General features: G+C 41.0%; 1 protein-coding gene across 3 annotated transcripts in view; it reads right to left on the reverse strand.

The window, feature by feature from the left end:
* The window catches only part of plcb1l (phospholipase C beta 1-like), a 105324-nt gene that overhangs the window by 62276 nt on the left and 22122 nt on the right, over positions 1 to 20926 (reverse strand). For all 3 annotated transcript variants that reach the window (XR_015436078.1, XM_023430183.2, XM_023430184.2), the window contains exon 3: positions 14261 to 14329. Coding sequence is in view for 2 of the 3 variants with exons in the window: in XM_023430183.2 (XP_023285951.1) it covers positions 14261 to 14329 (69 nt within the window). In the remaining variant the exon portion in view is untranslated. The remainder of the gene's footprint in view (positions 1 to 14260; positions 14330 to 20926) is intronic.

Raw genomic sequence — 20926 nt, forward strand, 5'->3', positions numbered from 1 at the left:
TTTAGCATCATGCTGTCAAGCCAGCTCACACACTACCATTCCACACATGGAGAGCAAAACCTTACCAGATGACATAATTTTGTACATAAACATCCCTAATTGGGCCTCCCAATCCCTCTGCAAACATCTGAAGATCCTTGGTAAGCATTGTGCAGTGGTAATTGTGATTTATCCTCTGTCTGTAGTCATCATTTAGCCTTTTGCCATCATTAGCTTCGCTGTGACACAGAGATCCTGCTGTCCCGACATCCCCAGACCATCTGCCAGGCCAGGCCATGCCAGCCACCAACCGACCAGCCACCTACCATCCTCGCATAACGCCCCATTTGGTATGGCATCTGTGTACTCCACTGATCTGCCAACAAAGGATTACTGAATTTTTAAACAAGCCCTTGGATATTTAACAATATTCAAACAGCCATTTAATCCTATGGTCGACGTTTGAGCTAATGCACTGAGCTGCCAGTGATCTGGGGACAGCCCATTTCAAGATGACACGGTGTTAATGACACACATGATGAGAGAAATCAACACTCCATGTGGAACCGGCCTCCATATCTGATTTGCTTTGATTATTTGACCCATCTCTGATAAAAGATGATTATCAGTCCACGGTTATTCTGTGCCAGACAACAAACACCTATAGCATCTCTAAGCTTAATTAGCCAGTCTTGGTTTCCTAGTGGCAGAGCAGTAGATGTGTCTCGACAAATCGCCTGTTATCTGTTAACAAGACAGAAAATACAAAACAACTGATTGTCAGAGAAGCCTTTGACTTGTGAGCTGCTACTAAACAGTGCTTAACAAGTTTAGATTTTCTTCTGTATGAGACAGAAAAAGAGAGAAACAGTGATATCCTCACTAAAGTCACAGCTGCTTTTGTTTCTTGGCCGTCCTTCAGGAAAAGAAACAAAAGAAATTATGGAAATAAGGTTTTGGATAAAAATTGTGGTCGTCAGTCCTCTTATTCACTCCAACTTCACAACTGACAGCCATATTAAATTCTAGGAGCACATTACTTTAAAAGTGTAATGTAGCAGGAACATGAACAAACAAATGTGGTAATTTGTAACAGCTTTGTGAGTGTACATCTATCTTCCTGGGATATCATTCTAATCAAAAGGAACATATTAACTGTTTAATGTCATAACAGATGCTTGCACAACAGGCAGGCAAAACATAATCTTACTGCCTTTTCTATCTCCAACGTTGTCAGCCTACCATGTCAAGCCAAACCACTTCAGCTGAATCAAATCGGACATCCATCCTCTTCCACACTGTTTTGTGACTCTGAAGAAGAGTTTATGAAAACTGTCATCATGTTTGGTGGACACAGTTACAAATGCTTCACATTACTAAGAGTGCATATCTAAAGATTTCCTGTAGATACTTTATAAATATCATCAATAACCAATCAGCCAATCAGCACCTGTGCTGATGACAGTATTTACTGGCAGAGACCATTATATCCTACTCAAGCTAAATGCTGCCAGTTGTTTTATATAATAATGCTTCCTACAGTACAGTATGTAACAATAGGGCTTTGAGTTGAGCAGCTTGGCTTGGAGAAATGTTTCCATAGTTGCAGGACATTACATTACATAGTAGGAAAGATTAATTGAGGTTATCTCTGAATCAAGTGTGGCTTTCCTGGTGCCATTGGACTGGCCTGCCGTGTCATTGAATGTTAACAAAAGCTAATGTTTGGAAGGTAATGAAATGCAGTGAAAAGCTGGTTTAATGTAGTTTGTAAAAGGAAATGGAAGGGGTTTATCCTACTAGCAGAATTTTCACCTGCTTTTAAGGAAATATGATTTTAAAACTACACGTGAGACTGCAACACTTGTTAAGTGGACATGTTGTACCACAGAGTGTCCTCAGCATCTCTGGTAAGCATTACCCTTGTGAAACAGCCACCTGCAGTCTGTCAGCTACCAAACCATGTGGTGTCCAGGATGGAAGTGGGGGCGTTTTTGGGCCAAACAAATGGCTACAACAAACATAATACAACTTCCTGTGGAAAGAAATGTCCAGGGAGTGAAATCATTCAAGAAGAAAAAAGATCCAAGCTTAGTTTATTCCATCATCATTCAATGGAGAAAAACAAGTGAGGGAGAAGAAAAAAGTGAATGTGTCTAGAGCCTCCATTTGTTCTGGTCTTTTGGACAAGAAATAGTTTGAGAGATCTCTGTGGTCCCTGGAGCAGCAGCATTAAGAGTCAGACATTTTCTTTACTAACCCTCCTGAGATTTACTATTGAAAACCAATTAAGTCTTTGGTGTGCTTGTGTGCTTGGAAGGGATCGTTGCAGGGACTGAGAAAGGTCACCTGTCTCTTTATGTCCTGGTCTTGGAAAGGTCCCTAAAACACACACACACACACACACACACACACACACACACACACACACACACACACACTCACATTCACACTCACACTCACAAACTAATACCAGCATTTAAACATAGAGCCACAGAAAAAAACTGAATTACCGCCTTGCTCCACCACTCAGTCTAGCTTCAGGTTACATCCCTGTTTATCAACAGTCATATAAGATATTAAGAATATATTAACCATTTATATAATCTAATCAGCTAATCCTTGAGTCGAAGTGAACATTTGTACCAAATTTGAAGAAATTCCCTCCAATTCCCTCAAGGCATTAATGTGATATAGTGTTTTGATTGGTTGATTTACAGCTATGATCTGATTGGTCTATTTTTAGTCATTTTTATCAATCAGAACAGGGCTACAAACCAACCAATCACAATACAGCTAAAAACCAACCAACCAACTAACAAGAGTACAACTACACACTAACCAATCAAAATACAGCTACAAACCAATTAACAAATCACAATAGAGCTGCAAACCAACAGAATAATCAGAATGCGGCTACAAACCAACCAACACATCAGTATACGGCTACAAAATCAACAAACTAATCAGAATACAGCTACAAATGAACCTTTCAGAATATGGCTACAAATCACTCAACCAATCAGAATTAGCCTACCAATCAACCAATCAGAGCATGGCTACAAATCAGCCAGTTAGAATAAGGCTAAAAACCATCACCATGACCTTAACCTTTGACCTTTATCCATCAAAATCTATTCAGTTCATTCTTGAGCCAAAATGTTTGTGCAAAATTTGAAGAATATAAGGAGTTTACGAGAATGGGATGGATGGATGTACGGATGGACAACCCAAAACCATAATGTCTTTGGCACTGGCTGTCGCCGGAGGCATAAGCATGTGCACTATGTCCACCAGTCTCACCTATGTGATTAATGGTGTTAGGAGCTGACTAGTGTGACCGAGGCGGCAATTAACAGAATTCCCAAGAGCTGCTCTCTTATCTCATCCATTCCCCACAATGTATTCACCACATATCTGTTATGATTAGATGGATGATAACAGTATGGTGTGAAATTTTGAGGAGCTATTGATCATGCCAATTAAATTCAAACAAATTAAGGAGGAAAGAGGAGAGACTCACTTCTGCCTGGAGCCATGTTTGGAAGTTTATTTAACTATGCAATTGCAGTCTGTTTCCAAAGTGAGATATCTGGAGTTTGAACTGATCAATGATCATTTACATTGCTTCATTAGTGCTGCATCATTAGCCTTCATGATCATTAACAAGGCAAAGCAGATTATAGTTTTCAATTAAAGTCATTTGAGATGTTTGCTTCTAAAATCATCAACTTTTTTTTTTTTTTTTAAGGTAGATTGATTTCTCCAAAACTGTTTCAAGGAAATTAACATGTAAATGGTTCTGAGGCTGTACCAGTGGAGCTTCAAATCTCCCAGTTCATCACATAGCTTACTGAGCATTTGTAGGACCACAGCAACCAATAGCAAGCCTGGAGTTTGACATTTTCCTAGACTTTTTAAGACCAGATGCTGCATAAGATGTGTTTTTGAAAAGTTTGATACTTAATGAAACAAATCTTCAGTCGAGCAGAAACAAACTAACTTTTTTTTTTTTTTTTAAACTCTTGTCCCTCAATCACCTTGAGAATCACAAGTCTGGAACACCTAACAGATCTCAGCTAACATTGCTCCAATTACTGCAGTTAAACAAACCTGAAGAGAAGAGAAGAGAGTTAATTAATGGTCGAGGTGATCGTTCCTATGCTCTCCTGTCAAACGGCAGAGGGCTGTGTGTCAGAGCATCTTTCCTGTCCTTGTTAGCTCTATGTTCGTCCTCTTCTCTGTATGGTTCCCATGGTAACAGACCCATCAAACTGGTCATAACCTTTATATTTCCTCCTCACCTGCAAGGTGGGCAGTGTATATTGGTGTGCATGAGTGTTCGCAACCCTGTGTAGACGGACAGCGCAAAAGCCACAGAATGTCTCCACTATCAGTTAAATCCATTGTTTGGTAAGTGCCTTTTCCCTACGTAATAATACTAATTTTCCATTAAAGTAAATGGGAAAGTCTTTTCAGACTTTTGAACCCCACTGTGCAATCTCATTTTATACTAAAAGCCACCAAATCAGTTCTTCAAGACTATCAAGCTTGCCTGTAAATTATGTAAAATAAAGTGCAATGTTGGTGCTGGTCTACCCAATGTAGTCATACATCAGCATCCTAAGTAATGATTGGGATCCCTGCTTGATGGCTAGAAAAGAACAACTGGCTCAATACATTGACAGTGACACACTGATTGTTCTGCATGGAAGCAGAGCTAAATCGAGATGGAGATTGTGGGACTGCTAAAAGCCACTGATTGTAGACTTACATTAAGTCACCTGTCAGTGGCAGGTCAATCGAGTTACTGTTAAGATTCATAGCTGCGATACTTTACAGCAGTGATTCCCGAACAGGGTTACTTGTACCCCAGGAGGTACTTTTGCAGTTACTACAAAATTATGATTTGATTAAAAAATTATATCAACATATTAATTCTTAGGAGGAAAATAACCATTCAAATAGGATTATAAACTGGTGTCATAATAACTAAGCTACCAGTTACAAGAGGAAGTTTGCACAGTACACAACTATCCACCTGTACCAACAAACATGTTATGACACCTTAAAGCCACTCTGCAAGCTAGCACAGTAGTCAAAATAGTTAGATCAAAGTAGTAGATAAATGGGAGGTAATAGTAGGAATGCTAACTTGATCAATAAATGGAAATTATCATAACAATATCCTTTTTTGTAACAGGATGTGTGGGTTCATATATCTATTTAGACTGTGAGTGTGGACTGACTGTAGGAACTCAAATGAAAGATGAATCGGTGTCTGTGTCAACACCGATTTTTCTTCACAAACTACAATGCTGACTTTCTGCTGGCAGCAGATCTGCTCTCTAGTCTGAGAACTCTTGCCTCCACTGGTTCTTATTTGATCAGCTCCAGTTCCACTGGGACGACCTTAGCTGGGTTAACAAAATGTCACATCTGATTTCACTGCAGGCATCAAGTGACTTGGAGACAAGTGCCAAGTTCCACGGGAACAGACTGAAACCAGCACAGTGACGGAAGCAAGGGGTCGTCACAGGGCATCAATCCGGCAATTCATTTGTTTCCAAATTGATAGTACTTTTGTGTTTCAGGACTTCCTAATCTTCAGCCAAACTGCTGGCTGCTCAATCGTGATATAGATTATAATTTTGTTTTAGAATGATACAAACCAAACCTCTGTCAATGCAACCTTTATACAGTATATGCATATTTCTTCAGTCTTGTGATAAGTTAATTTATGTTTAATACTTCTGCAATTGTTCTTAGTTTGTTTGTTTGTTTAACACTGCCTTTGTCTTCCTCTCCTGTTGCTGTGTGTCTGAAGTGCTCGGTAATCTAATGTGATTTTGTGACTGCATCTAACCAATGGTCTTCTCTTCGAATTTCTTTGATACAATGCACAATGCGCAGAGTTGGCTTAACTAAATTCAATAACAGGGACAACCGAGAAACAAATACAAGATTGAATGTTATATATTATTGGATGTTACAACCTGTTTGTGAAGCGTAATGTGAAAAAATATTATTATTTGCTTTGGCTGATCCATAAAGCAGACAGCTCATATCCCTTGTTCTCTCTTTAATTCTCTTCACTACTAAGCTAAACTAATACAGAGAAAAGTAAAAATATGCACTAATTGAGAACAGACTTCTCTTTTCCTGAGTCAACTGAGACATTCCATATGGGGTTCTGCTAAAAGTGGGAATTTTACCTGCACAGGTGCACCATTGTGCTTCTTTTGGCCTTTTCACCAAGATAGTCATCTCTGGACCCACTTAGGTAACTCTCCCTCTGCGCTGACACAGCCCACTCTGTTCATCATTACAGTCTCTATTTCTTCTGTTCATTCATTCAGTCATTCTTTTCCTCATTCATCTTGGGCCAGCAGCTCAGTCTCATGTTAGCTGGGAACAGGAGCTGAGGTAGTAGTCCAGAGCCAGAGTAAGCATCACCTTCGATCTCTCCAGGAGCGGTAATGAGATGGCCTGCCTCGCACCAGGGGAATTCATCTGTGTACAGGGATCACCTAAGTAATTGACTGAAGAATCAAACCCAAACCCATCAGGGTCAATCATGCTAACCTTTTATTTTCTTTCTTTGTCTCTGCCCCTCTCTGATTCTCCACTACTGCTGCTGCTCGCCTGGAGGTTACATCGATGCGTGACGCTGATCAATTGCTTGTCTATGACGGATGACAAATAGTGCTGCAGTTTCTTTTATGAAAATCAATGAGTCCATATACCCGTTTACTTTAATCACCTCTTACTGCAAGCTTCCATTTGCCCTGCAGCCAATCCCACTGATGAAAACGACAGTCAGGAGCAACAGTATCCAATCTCTTCTTCACATATTGGCACTGACTGAATCGACTATCTGATTGAGGGTGCCAGACTGACTAAGAAGAGAGAGAGAGGGAGAGTCCAGCATGGGGGGATGATGCATGCTCGGGCAAGTGTGATGGCATTTTTATTTCAGTGACCACCATAAGACAAAGTGTCATGACTACAGCTGCACTGTATGGGTCTGTTCTCCTCGACCACATGAGCATTCCCAAATATGATCATTTTCTGGTTTTCTTATTCTCTTGTGTCAGCAAACTGGATTCTGGGACAGGCTTTGTTGGTCATTAATTTATATATTTATACACCAAACAATTAATTGATCAATCATTATTGATTAATCTTCTCAACTGAAAAGCCCAAGCTCAACTACCCGAGGTGATTATTTGTTTTGTCTGACCAAAACTTAAAACTGAAAAGAAAAAGAAGCAGAGAATGTTTGCCATTCTTCCTTAATGAGTAATCAGCCTAAATGACCAGTCAATTCTCCAAAAAATGTGTTCTGTCTATTTATCAGTGAATTAATCTCAATTAATCCCAAAACCTTATTGTAAAATTCAGCTTTGCACTGCTAGTGCCAAAGCCAGAGACACAGTATGCCTTCAATCTCTGTTTCTCACTGTCTGTTGAACACACACACACACACACACACACACACACACACACACACACACACACACACACACACGCACACACACCTTTAGAGAGAGATTCATTATCATTGATTGTTCTCCTTAAATTTCCTTTTACATTCAGCTGTTCATCTCTCAAACCATCAGTGCTCATTTGCACATTCGTCAGTCTTAAGGATTTGATCATTAATACACTGCAAAACACTAATGGTCCCAAGTCCACTATTTCAGCACACTGCCATGTGACACTAATCTACAGGCTATCAGTGTGAGCAAGATGTGCTGCCAACATCCATCTGCCTAAATCTCATAGGTTAGCACTGATCCCTGCATGTCAGACTGTAAGCAGGGATCAACTATTATTTCTCTTTGACAGCAGGGAACTGAGTAGTTGTGCAGCAGGTGAGACCAGGGTTTGAATTACAGTTCGTCTCCCTGGGATGTGGGTGAGACGATGGTTGTGAGGGTTTACACAAATATATATCTGTGTTATGTCTACAACACAGACTCATGCATACATGACATCACTTGGATGCACTAAAAATAACACCTCTGCATAGCACAGATATGATGTTACTCCACGCCAACCATCATGCAAACACACACACACACACACACACACACACACACACACACACACACACACACAAACACATACAATACAGACTTGCTATAAATGTATCACAATATACCATATGCCACCACCAGCAGAGGCAGTTAGGTGCATCTAAACATATCAAAGCTGTTATAAGGTTATATTTGGTGAGAGATTTTAAACTTAAATTTGAACTTTTATTGCTTTGAGGGAATCTCCCCTGCCACTGTAATGTAAACCCTGAATAGCAGCCTCTGTGGACCGCATGAAAGGTTTCACATGTCAGTAGAAGTCATAAATCATGACTGTCCGTCACTCATTCTGCTACAGCTGCAGACACTTATATTGCACACAGTTTAGAATTTACAGTACACCACATATTATACCACATGCACTAAACCCATGTTACATAATGTTTCCGTGTTGTCTCAGCCATTCATCTTGTCATGCTAGCTGCGTCCAGGGTCAGACAAAGGCCTTGCCCACTCTTACACTGACAGACTTGAAGGGTTGTGATTGTTGCAGCTGGAGCACGTACTGTGGCCCCATCCTTCATCCATACACACAAGACAGCACAGATGATCGAAATAAACACTGTCACGACAAAAGCCTTCATGCCACCAAAAACATGCTGTAAAGAGGAGATTCAAAAAGCAATCCTCACTTGCACAAGTGCATTTAAAAGACCTTGTTAATATTATAGTATTAGGTGTAGTTTTAACTGAGCTAGTGCCTTGCTTTCCAAAAAGTGTCATGTTATTGGTGATGTGGCATCAAATGCTGTTTTCGGTGCAATGCAGTCAACTCAGGATCTGGGGCTGTTTTTGGTAAAGAAAAAGGAAAAAAGGAAAAGGCACTTTGGTAAGACACTGCTCCACAGTGACAGAAGTAAATGCAGGACAGTGATATTGTATGCTCTCTTTGACGTTTACTGTCTAAACTATGTAATCACAGCCTTAAACATGCTGATAACACAGCTGATTTGAATATGCACAGAATAAGTGTATTACAGAGGGAAGCTCTAAAGCCTACAGTAGCTAGCTGTGTACTCAGAGGAGCTGTTTAGCGCTTACTGCTGTGGGAGATAGAGCTTTAGCCGGCTTTGTTGGCCAGACAGAGTCGTGGTGATAATGGCCTGCTGGCCTCTCCCAGATCCTGTTACACTGCTGGGGACATACAAGCTGCTCTGTATTTAGCAGCAGTCCTCTCTGCTGTGAGCTTAGGCTGAAACAGCGCTGGTGAATGCTTCCTCTCACCTCCCAAAACTCTGAAGGAACAAATCGCTCAGGAGGATATGAACATCATAGCATTGATTCTACTGCCAACTTTTGCAAATGTATTACATTTTAATTCACAATCCAAAAAACTAGGAAAGCCATAAAGAAAGTAAAAGCATTAAAAAAAACTGGCGTGTTGTTGTTGATTTACAGCACAGCAGTAAAAATAAACTGTCCATCTTCAAAAATCACTCACATCCTTCAGTTTTTTTACTACACACTGTAACTGCACAGTCACAGTTGTTTTCCAGCTTTGTTTTGCAGTTGAGAGTGATCACCATGTGTTTCTCAGCTGATAACAGTGGCTGCATCTGTCCAGACGATCCATCTTTGTAAACTATCCCCTGTGACAACACCCCAGAAATCAGTTTGTTCCCCTCTCCTCTTTGTGATGAAGTGTTCTGTGAAGGCCTCCACAAGCAGGCATATCTGTGTATGTGTGGAACTGACCAATAATGCAACCAAAAACTTTTGAGAACTTTGTTCTGTGAGAGTCTGTACAGCCACTTGCTGCACTCAGCCAGTCAGCAGTATCTCAGTTTGATCGTGCATGCACCAAGGGATTGATAAGCTATGTATTCCTCGTGTCACACAACAAAATAATCACTGGCACATGGCAGACATAGGCTGAGGTAAGATAAGGATATCTGAATTATCAGACCGCAGTCAGTCTGCACATTCTGCCCTTCCACAGTGTAACAAGCGGCTGTGCTTGATGTCTTCCTTCCATTATAAAGACATGAAAAGATCTGAGAATTAAGTCTGTTGTGTAGACCTCTACATTGTTAAGGTTTTCCATTTTCATGATGCATATTACAGCCTGGACTACACAGGCACTGAGCACAGATATCAGTTTGCTTGTTGTAGAGACAGAGAGAAGGAATGTAATTTTGTCTGTCAGACACCTACTGTAAGGAGCATGGTGAGATGCTGATTACATTTGCCTCTTGCCAGTGTTGCTAAGAAAGAACAATTCAGACATCAAAAACTTCCAGAAAGCTGAAAGATGGAGAGTGACTTAAATATGCCCCACACAGTGCGCATGGAGGCAGGGTGATGAACAGGGGAAAGCAGGAAATATCTGAACAGTTGTGTAGAAGTTAGTTGGGCAGTGGAGTGTCGACCAGAGATGGCAGATGTGATTGGTTTTAGCTGTTCAGTTGGTGCTGAGGAGAGGAGAACACGCTGTGCAGGAACAAGCTAATCTACTGATTTAATAAAGAGACAATATGAATGGATGCTTTGGAACAGTGAGGCCTGCTGCAGGAACCTGAGGCTTTAACACGTGTGAAACAATAAACTAAACTAGAATAAACGAGAACATGAACTGATGTCCATTTAGGCTCAGTACTACAATTCCCATTTCCCCCAAAATGTAAAGAATACACTTGCTGCTGCAAATGTATGAAATAAATATTATAATGAAAATTATTTTAACTGCTAAATAATGTTTTCTTTTGCTTTTTTAAATCTAATTTTATCTTTTTTCTGGCTTCAGTGAAGTGATTTTGGATATGGGACCGTTTGGAATCATGTCTTATAAAATATATATTAAGGTGATTATATAGTCAGAATCTAATTGGTACAAATCATTTATATACTGATTAGGTTTTGTGAGACCCTGTTAACTAATTACACCTTTGTAATACAGTATTTAAGATTATGAATATTGTTGCATTATTTTACAGCAACTTACATATCAATAAGTAATATTACATTTTTCAAACTAGCGATTTGAGATGGATTAAAGTGCTGCTTAAAACTTTGCACCAAGTAAAAGAAAAACAAATCCATGTTCATCCTCCTGATGAGAGCGTTGCAGGTGCCACTGCCAAGATGAAACAGATACTCACTTCCATGTCACCAGTTTGAATACTCTGTGATATCCTCAAAAGCATGTACAAATAACGATAGATTTAGAAGCAACAGCGTGAGCTTTCGTTAGCTTTATGTCTCCTGTTCTCTGCATGGGATATGGTAAATCTTCCAGCTATTTGTGGGTATATGAAGTGGATGATTATTAGCGCTTTGCTTGGCTCACAAGACCTAAGGGTGTGTGATTTATTTCTGGAGGCACCCATCAAACAAAGGTTGCCTCTTGTCATTTTGACAAGCAGCCAATCTAATCAATCTGAATGATGATGGGGCGGACACATGCTAATTAGCATCAGCAGCCTGAGAAGTGTGGAACAAAGGACGTCATGCTTTGTTATTCTATTCAGTGCTTGTGTGTTTGTGTTCTGCGCAGTTTGCATGCAAGGAATACAAAGTGCAATATACAAATGATAGTGACAATTCCTGTTTAGGAAATGTATTTGTGTTGTTTGTATGTGTGTGCGTGTGCGTGTGTGTGTGTGTGTGTGTGTGTGGTGTGTGTGTCATCAAAGGGGAAAATGTATGAATCATAACTGAGTATCTGCAGCCTGTGGGCAGCACGGCATAAGTTCATCAGAGGTCAGACGAGCCGCCCACACACTGCTGATGACCACGGCAGCGTGCTCCAAATCTTAATGCCGTTCAGAGGGAAATTCCAATGCCGTTCAAAGACGATATAAAATAACATGAGCTGTAGTAGGAACAAGGGCTCAAAAGAAGCGAGTCAAACCAGCTTTTCCATCTGGAGCCCATTTCAAGCCAGTCAGTTGAGAATGGTTGTATCTGAGTCTGACAATATTCGGCTGAGACGCAAGAGTCGTGAGCGGCACAGTGAAAGCACTTCTGAAGCTTTTTACCAACATGTCATCATGAGGCCAACGTCTGATCTCGTCTTGGTAAGTGTGTTGGTTTCCTGCAATTTTCATGAATGAATGAATGCTGCTGAGGGAGCCCTTGAGTGAGAGCAGAAGTAGCAGTTCAAGCTTTAAACTGCAGAGAGCATAAAAATATAAAACCAACTGACACAACAACAACACAGGAAAAATAGGAATTTTATAAGTAGCATGACTTGCAGAGCATTAAGTTTAAACTTGAAGCGCTGATAGAAAAAAAGAATTCCTCTCTGGATCTGCTTCCTCCTTATTTTACCCTCAGGTGCAACCCTGAACGGACTTCACTGATACAACACTAATATTGATCAGCTTAATTGATTTTCATCGGAAGGCATCATTTGTAACCAGGACTGATTCAAATCTGCTTTAAATGTTACTTTGCCATGAAAGTCATTATGGTGTATTTTTGCGCACTGCACACCACAACAGTTGTGTAATTTACTGGTCTAAATCAGTATTACACATTTTCAGTAATCCTGCTAAACCAATACCATCATTTTATACAAGAATTTTGTGTGACAGTAAAAGAAAATTCTTTCAGCATTTGTGCATTTCTTTAGAGCTGAGGATAACAGCGCAGTGAGCAAGACATTCATCATTCTGACCTTCCGATCCTTAAGAAGTGTAAAGGAGAAATGCTTGAGAAGAAAGGCATGAAAAGTGTTGTCCACTTACAGCAACTGCTGTCTGTTATTATCTGTGCTTCTCACCTGACATCTTCCTTTGACCTCACTTTATCTATGTGTCCCTCCTCATTTGCTCTCACCCTTTCCCTCGCCTTCTGCAGTCCTTCTTGCCTTTTCCTTCTCCTCTCTCTGCTTTCTTTCCTTTACTCCCCATAGTCTCTGCAGCCCAACCCTGTTTCCTCCCTTCCTCTCCTCATCTCATCAACCCCTCAGACACTGTGTCTCACTGGTGCTCCCATTACAATGCCCAGGGTGCATCACCACTCCATCTCCCAGTAATGGATTTCCAATGCTTCGACCATCTTATGTGTCACGTGGTCATGTATCCTCCCTGGGTAGCATCACTCTGTAAGCTATTTAGAAATGCATGAATCCTCTCTGTGTTATTGTACTCGTTCCATCATCACTCAATCCCCAGACAGAGCAGCAGTGTGCGACCCCCACCTGCTTCTCCTGCTGTACCGAGTCAAACCGATGAAGACTACTGCTGCTATGTAACAACATCACTAGACTGAACAGGTCCAAAACACAAACTAAATTGACTTATGCGGATATATATAATAAGAAAGTGAGTCAGGAGGCAGATTATTGTTCTAATCATGGTTTAGTATGTGGAAAATGAACTGCGAGAAATGAATTTGGCTTTGTTACTGCACCAGAATGTGCTAAATTCCTTCACAGTTATACTGTGCCAGATAAAAAACTGTTTGTACAAATTCTTTGCTCATCCCTTGCAGTCAACAACATTTTAATTAGTTGTGAAATAGCAATTTAGACACCTTGGTCCGGCGTATTTTCATGAGAAACCATCCATGTAGTGTTACTGTGTAGGTTTGAATTCAAATCATGTTTGTCAGTCCTGAATGTCATTTGATCCTCACTTATTCGCTTTTGTCTTCACTCTGTATAAGCATCTGCATAAATATATGCAGATGGATTGGGAACAGTCAAACACACATGCAAACACACACACGAACACACACACACACACACACACACACACACACACACACACACACACACACACACACACACACAGCTACACAGAGATACATATCAATCAACAAAATGCTATTTCTGTACATATATGTGCATGACCACATTTTTTGTATGACCACAGACACTCTATGGTTAAGTCTCCATAACAGAGTCATTGAACAGATGGATACAGACTGTGTCTGATTCATGGTTGAGCTCACACCCGATCAGGCCTTTCATTTCTGTGCAAAAATAAACACTTACAAAGCAAATCATCACCCAAAATAAGCCCCCCCCCCGTCCTTTCGGTACACTGCTCATTGTGTTCACTGAGCCTCACAAGTTAAAAACAAGACAAATATTTGAACCATTGTTAAATGCTGAATCAATGCATATCATTGCATTGACAAAAAAACAGCGGGCAAATAAATAAATGTTTTCACATTCATATTGAAGTATATGAGCTGGGCAATCAACTCAGATTAGTGAATTGTGGGCTTACCTTTGGCGTTTTGGTACATTTTCCGTTTCTGGCATCTTTTATGTACGCTATATCCAGGAGGTCCGTATCCTGTAAACAAGAAGATTCACAGCTAAATTAATCAGTGTCAATCAAGTGTTAATTTAAAGACAGTTTAAGACACAAAGACATTCAGTGCCCATGGAATTGGCACGTTCCATTTCCAAACCAATGCCGCTCGTGGCTGTAAGGATTCTGTGTTGTGCATTGTGTGTTGTGATTGTGTGAAAGACCACAAGTGTAAAGGGACAACATTAGCCTCAATACCGGATGTCATGTGGGAGTCAATCAGTGTTGATAGATACAAGCCTAATGACACTTTGCCCTGCAAACGTGTCATTGTAGTGTTGAGTGCAAAATTAGGACAAATGTGTAAAGTTCCCATGTTGACCAATGATCTGGCAAAGTGAGCACTTGTTCTTCACAAGCACAAATAATCAAAAATATGTTCTGGAGAACTTCCGAATAAAATCAGGTACTGAACTAGTGCAACATGCCAGAAACCAAAGAAAAACGTGCTGGTTGTGTGTCATGACAGATTATATCCTCATCTGTAAACTACCACTGGAATCACTGTTGGCAAGAGAAGAAAACTGGTTGGATGCAAAACACTGTACACAATGTTCTGCTGCTGCATGAGGCTCTGCCAGCTGTTTGTGTGGTAGGCAAATAGCAAAGAGACACAACAAGCACAATAAATAAAGTGGAACTACAAATGAGATAAACACAATGAATATCATCATTTTGTTTTAACCAAAGTTAAGTTAGCTCTCCCTCTAACTGGCTTGCCGACCTCAGGAAAGGCAACTTGTGTCCATCTCTAAGTGGACACACACTACACATACAGTGCGCATCCACCCTGTCCATTCATAACTCCACCAATCCATTGACCACCTGCTTCATGCTTATTTGCATGAATATTGTCCCTTAAATAGCCAGTAATGTGGTTAGCAGTAAATATATATAAAATGCAAACCGTACAGAAGATCCCTGGTGCCTTCCTTCAGTCACCGCATCCCTTTATCAATCTCGATTATCTCTCTCTCCATCTCTCTGAGAGGGACCCAGGACATGAGGTAGAAAATTGACCAGAGCGAACTGTGTGTCCACTCAGCATTATCTGGGGAGACAAGAAGCGACTGGGGATTGACTCAATCTCCAGCCGCAAACGCAGGTATCTGACTATCTCTAGACCATGAGTTTGGTGGAAAATTGCGCCCAGATTTCTTCCTTATCTATAAATCCATTCCTGCCTTACAGGCCACCCAGGATAGTTTTTCTTTTTTCAATTTCTGAGTATGACGTAAGACTATGTTAGTTCTGTGTTTGCTTTTGTCTCCTTCAAATTCTATCACCTGTGGAAACAGTGGAAAATTGCAATTTATCCTTATACTGGAGGTACAATTACGATACGTGCACTTGGATCACACACCATTTTGTTTTTCATCGTAAGGGCATATTAACCCAAATCTGCATAAGAGCCGCATTTAGATCAGCTCTTCTTGCAGCCAAATACAGAAACATTAGTAATGAATACTGGTCATTAGAGATCATAAAAAAATTGTACCACGTTTGCTACAGTAGATGTTCAGCCACAGTCTGTCTCCATATAAGAGGCAGAAATTAAACCACTCCATTCTGTGGCTGTAGAATACAAGGACAAGTTATTCGTCTTCTGAAATGTGTAGCATAAATTAGGCTGTCCCTGTTTGCGCAGAGGCAGCCTTTGAGTCAAAGGTCAACGCCTACATCAGGTCTGCAAATGCCTGCCTTTGAAGTCACTTTAGAGAGCCGGAGCGCCACATGGGGGCCTGGTGGAACAGTTGGGCTTCAGGAAGCAGCTCGCTGATGGGGTCCTTTTTTTGTGCCCTCTGGTCCTGCACAGTTAACAACGCTCTAAGCTGGTTCAACGTCATCGCTCAAGTGTTAACCTATAGAGCTTCTTTAAAGGTAACGGCATGTGTGGGGGAGAGGCTGCTCACACAGTGTGCAGCTAAAGCAATACACGTGTAGTCATTACTGTAACATCCAAAGGTCTGAATCAGCATTTGCTACAGTGAGCAGTGGCTTACTCATTGTGCGGATGTAAATAAGTAAGTTGATGGCAATGACATTTTATTAATACAGACTTGGATTTATGATTGCAGATGCTGCACAGTTAGTTAATTAAAGTACTTTCTTTCAGTCTAGCAGTCCTGCCAATATTTCTCCCGCTTAATTTCTCTCATTTATTTCCTATGACATATGTTCTTTATCTGTTCATTTCTGTCATCTCCCTTTATTGATCACACTCCCTCTTGCTCTGTCTTTCTCTCTCTTATTTACCTCCCTCTCTCAGGGCATCTCTATGTGCATCAAAACAGTGAGCAAGGATCTTCCGCTTTACTAAAGCCTATTAAGATCTACTGCACGTCCAGGAAGCAAACAGAGCCAGCGGGAGAGAAACTGCAGAAATTAATGAACATGCTCAACCTGCGCCTGCCCTGGGCCCAGTTTTTTTTTTTTTTTTATGCCTGTTTGTCTATCTCTGCCGTGGAGCCACTGTTCACGGCACGCAACATCTGCAACAAACTGCCTTCCTTTTAAAATTAAACCCATTCCTTTTCCAAGATACAAGTACGGAGGGCAGTGTTTATCTGAAACTTCATGAAATTCATCATCGATCTGTGAGTCATTTTGTTGTCAAATGTGCCACTGCTTCAGGCACTAATATATGTGCCATGTTCTTGTGTTGGACCACTCTGTGTTATCATTTAATTTGGAGAACAGTGTGTTTACTTGTGTATGAAATGTGATATACAAAACGTGACTTGAGGCCAAATGGGGAAAAAAAAAAACTTTTACAAGGTGGTTTGAATTAAAATATTTTTTTCCTGAGCATCTACAATGGGGTCGGCAGAATCTGGCAAGGTTGGTTGGTTTTTCTAACAGAGTTTGAGTTGAGTTTTCCCAACAAGCAAATAACAGATTTAGCGATACAAGCAAATGAAGGATGTACTGGTGTGAAAAGAAGAGAGAGGAGTTTAAGGAAACATGGAGAGACAGGTAGAAAGGAAGAAAGGAATAAGTGGGGAGAGTGAAAGCCACAGGTTAGCTTGCTCATTCACCAACAGCATGCTTGACAGCCTCCGGGTTCAAAATGGATGTGCACTCCACAGGGCTCAGGGCCGCTGCTGAGCAACAGAGACAAGGAGCAAAGAAAGTGAAGCCAATGAAGAGGGACATGTTTGAGAAAGTACTGCTTTGTCTATTGGACCGAGGCCAGTGTGGGGAAAACAGGTTACATACAGGTTAGCCACATTTGTTGCTATGTGTTTCAAGATCAGTTTCAAGAATTCATTATAATAACATTTACATTTACATTTACTCATTTGGCAGACGCTTTTATCCAAAGCCACTTACAAGTGAAGAGCATCAGTAAGCTTCAGTGCATAATAATAATAATACAATAATAGAACAATAATAATTATGTTTAGTAGTATAATTAAGATATAGAGATAGGAGACAAGTGATTAATCAGATCATCAATTTACTAACAAGTATTTAATGGTTTATTCCACTATGTCATGCATTATCTACAACCTTTCATGCCCATGTCTTGAATGAGGTTGTGACCAGTTAGATGTGGTTTGCTTACCGGCTGCTAGTTTATGTCATGGGGTCACACAGACTATACTGGTATAGTATGTCAGGGAGGCCCCCTAACCCCTTTCATGCCATCCCCTGGATGAAAATAAGCCATTTTAAATACAGTACATCTGTTAGGGAGCCAAGGGAGGCTCCGTCTATTCATATAGCCCACACAACTTTAAGTGCAACAGAGGTAAAAGGTGAAATAGAGAGGAGATACTGGGTTTTATGTGGTGCAGAGCTAAATAAGAGCATTACATAACCAATTAAACTGTTGCATTCTTGATGCAAAAGAGTCTTCAAAGGCCCACTGACTCAGGGTCAGATGGTTCCAGGCAGGGATGTGTCTCCTAATCACAAACAGAATTATTACTTAGATAAGGGACTTAGGAGCAAAACACACTAAAGCAGCACAGGTGCTGTGCCTGTCCCTGTGAGTGGTCCTCCAGAAACACTTGGCTGCCAGGAAACATGGACTGTTATGAGGGAAAATGGTTCGAGGAGAGCCGTGCTTGAACTTGGCTGAGAGTCACATCCACTCAGCTGCTCTCTCTCTCCGCTCTTGGGTTCCTATAGAGCGGCTCCAACAGCCCCATACCTATTCACCTGAAGTGGCTGAACGAGAGAGAGAGAGAGTGAAAATGCTGCAAAAAAGTCAAAGAAAAAGCTTGTATGTAGAAGGAAAGTGATTTTGTGTACATTTTGCATGAGCAAAAAACAACTGCATCAATGGGCTGAAATGAGAACTGCATATACAGTATATACATCATAGGAGAGGCAAACAAGCACAGTTTCTCTTGCCCCTCGTTTTCTTGCTTTCTTTGTAGTGGTTGTTTTTGCTGAGCAACCCTGCTCTGAACACTTTGGGGCTCCATGGTGCCTTGCTCAGAACTGAGAGAGAAGGAAGACCTCAGAACAGCCAGCCGTGACCAAACCAGCCACTCACCTTTGTTTGTAAGACACTGATTAGATTTTAGTGCTTTGTTGGCTGCATTTTTTGGCATTATTTGTTTTGAAGTGTGAACTTTACTTTGGCTATACACGTGTGTGTGTGTGTGTGTGTGTGTGTGTGTGTGTGTGTGTGTGTGTGTGTGTGTGTGTGTATCCTCTAAAGACCTTGCAGTGAGGGTGGGGTTCTGTCTCCTGTCCTACTGGTAGTCTAAGATGGCTTAGTATCAAAACTCTATTATTGTGGATTAAACACTTAGGTTGTATGAATTGGAGAAGGACAGCAAAAGTGGAAGAGAAATGAGGTCTGGCATATGACAAAAGCCTTGAGCCAAACTGGGGAGTCTGGCATTGAGCCTGCTTGAGGGTCTATTTAAACTAGGCAACTAAATCACTCTGTTTTTCATCCATCCACCCTGTCCTATGTCTCCAGATAAAATGAAACATCTCTAAAATATCCCTGCAGCACAGTTGTACGTTATTCCTTAGTTTCAATGTAAAGTGGTTATAAAAAGGGTAAATGGCACTCAATAAAAATAAATGCTGAAAATTGATTTTTTTTTTTTTTACTTGCATGGGCTCAAGCTCAGGTCACATTCATGAACCTAGTTGTTTGTGCAGTTGATGATGCTGCTCGAGTATCTTCTCAGAGAGATGTTTCAATTACTGGGCTAGTTTATCTCTAACTTTTACTGCTGCAAAATGTGCATTTTCAAAAGAGTACAGTCCTCTCTCTAAGCCATTTCTCCTACCTGCCATCATGTAGGAGCTACACTGTTTTTTCCCCCCGTTTGTCTGGGTACTATTGCAAAGTCTGCAAAAATGTCTCCAGTTTTCTCTCAAGCTTTGACTGGCCCATGTAGTCCCTGCTATTGAGCATCTTAAAGCAATGAAGCATCATATTGCAGCTTTGTCTGCCCCCAATTTCCCTGTGACATTTAAAGGATGTGAATGCAAGTGCATTTTTGTCACTAGACAGAATATATGAAAATGTGGTTGACACGCTGTTGTCTGTTTATGGGTAGATGTATTTTGGGCTTTTCTTATAAAAAATATCTTTGTATTTATGTCTCCTGCACCTGTCATCTATAACAAGCGCAGTCACCCCTGGTCCACACACCAACCTTTCCACATCTGTCCTAAACTGATTGGTTTGAACCTATGGGAATTTTTCCACTATATCACACAATAAACTATTCCTTGAAACAAGAGTTTTATTGTTTTGTTTTATCAATTTCCTTTGCACTGACTTTGCTCCAATTCCCTCCCTCATCCAGCGTGTCACACTGTCTTCTGAATGCTGTAAATTAATGCTATATTGGTCACTTAATCACTTGGTGAGTATCACCGGCCTTCCTTTGTTGCAACCTTCAAATCAAATCCTATTGCTTTACCGTAAAATCTCACTACTTGTTGGTTGCCATGTCGACCCTCCTTGACAGCAATTACAGAACTAAGTGCAGGTTTTTTAAAATGTAGGTACAGGAGTGAGGGAGGAATGGCTACGCAGGAGAAAACACTGAGGCCGGGCGCTGGAGGAGCATGGCCGAGGCTGATAGTGGCTATCAGCAGCGGACATGCTCCACAAAACAACCAACACTGAGATAAAGGCCACAGGAATCTTTGTTCTATACATCAGCGCACACATTCATGCTTGCACACACACCACCTAATACACACGCTCACAAGTGCAGCTTGATAGGCACGCACGCAAACACACACACACACACACACATTTGCGCGTATACACACACACACAAACTCCAACTCGTCACCATCATCAATCTGCAGTGTCTGCTGTGTTCAGTCATTATAAACACTCGGGGACTGAGAGCGATGATGTGACTGGCTCTTCAGCTCACACCGGTCACCATTTTCCTTGGAGCTCGCTAGACCAATCAAACCGCGGACATACACGCGCAGACACACACTCGCACGCACAGTGACGGATGGAGTGCAGTGAGGGATACTGGAGGGAGTGTGCTCCTCTCTGACAGATAGCAGAACTGAGTGGTATGACAGAGAAAGCAAAGACGTTTCCCTCATCTGTCCATCATTCTCTGTTGTTCT

Source organism: Seriola lalandi, unplaced genomic scaffold (genome assembly GCF_002814215.2).
Source record: "Seriola lalandi dorsalis isolate HSWRI2012SDOR001 ecotype SW California unplaced genomic scaffold, Sedor1 jcf7180002054901, whole genome shotgun sequence".
NCBI classification, from domain to species: domain Eukaryota; kingdom Metazoa; phylum Chordata; class Actinopteri; order Carangiformes; family Carangidae; genus Seriola; species Seriola lalandi.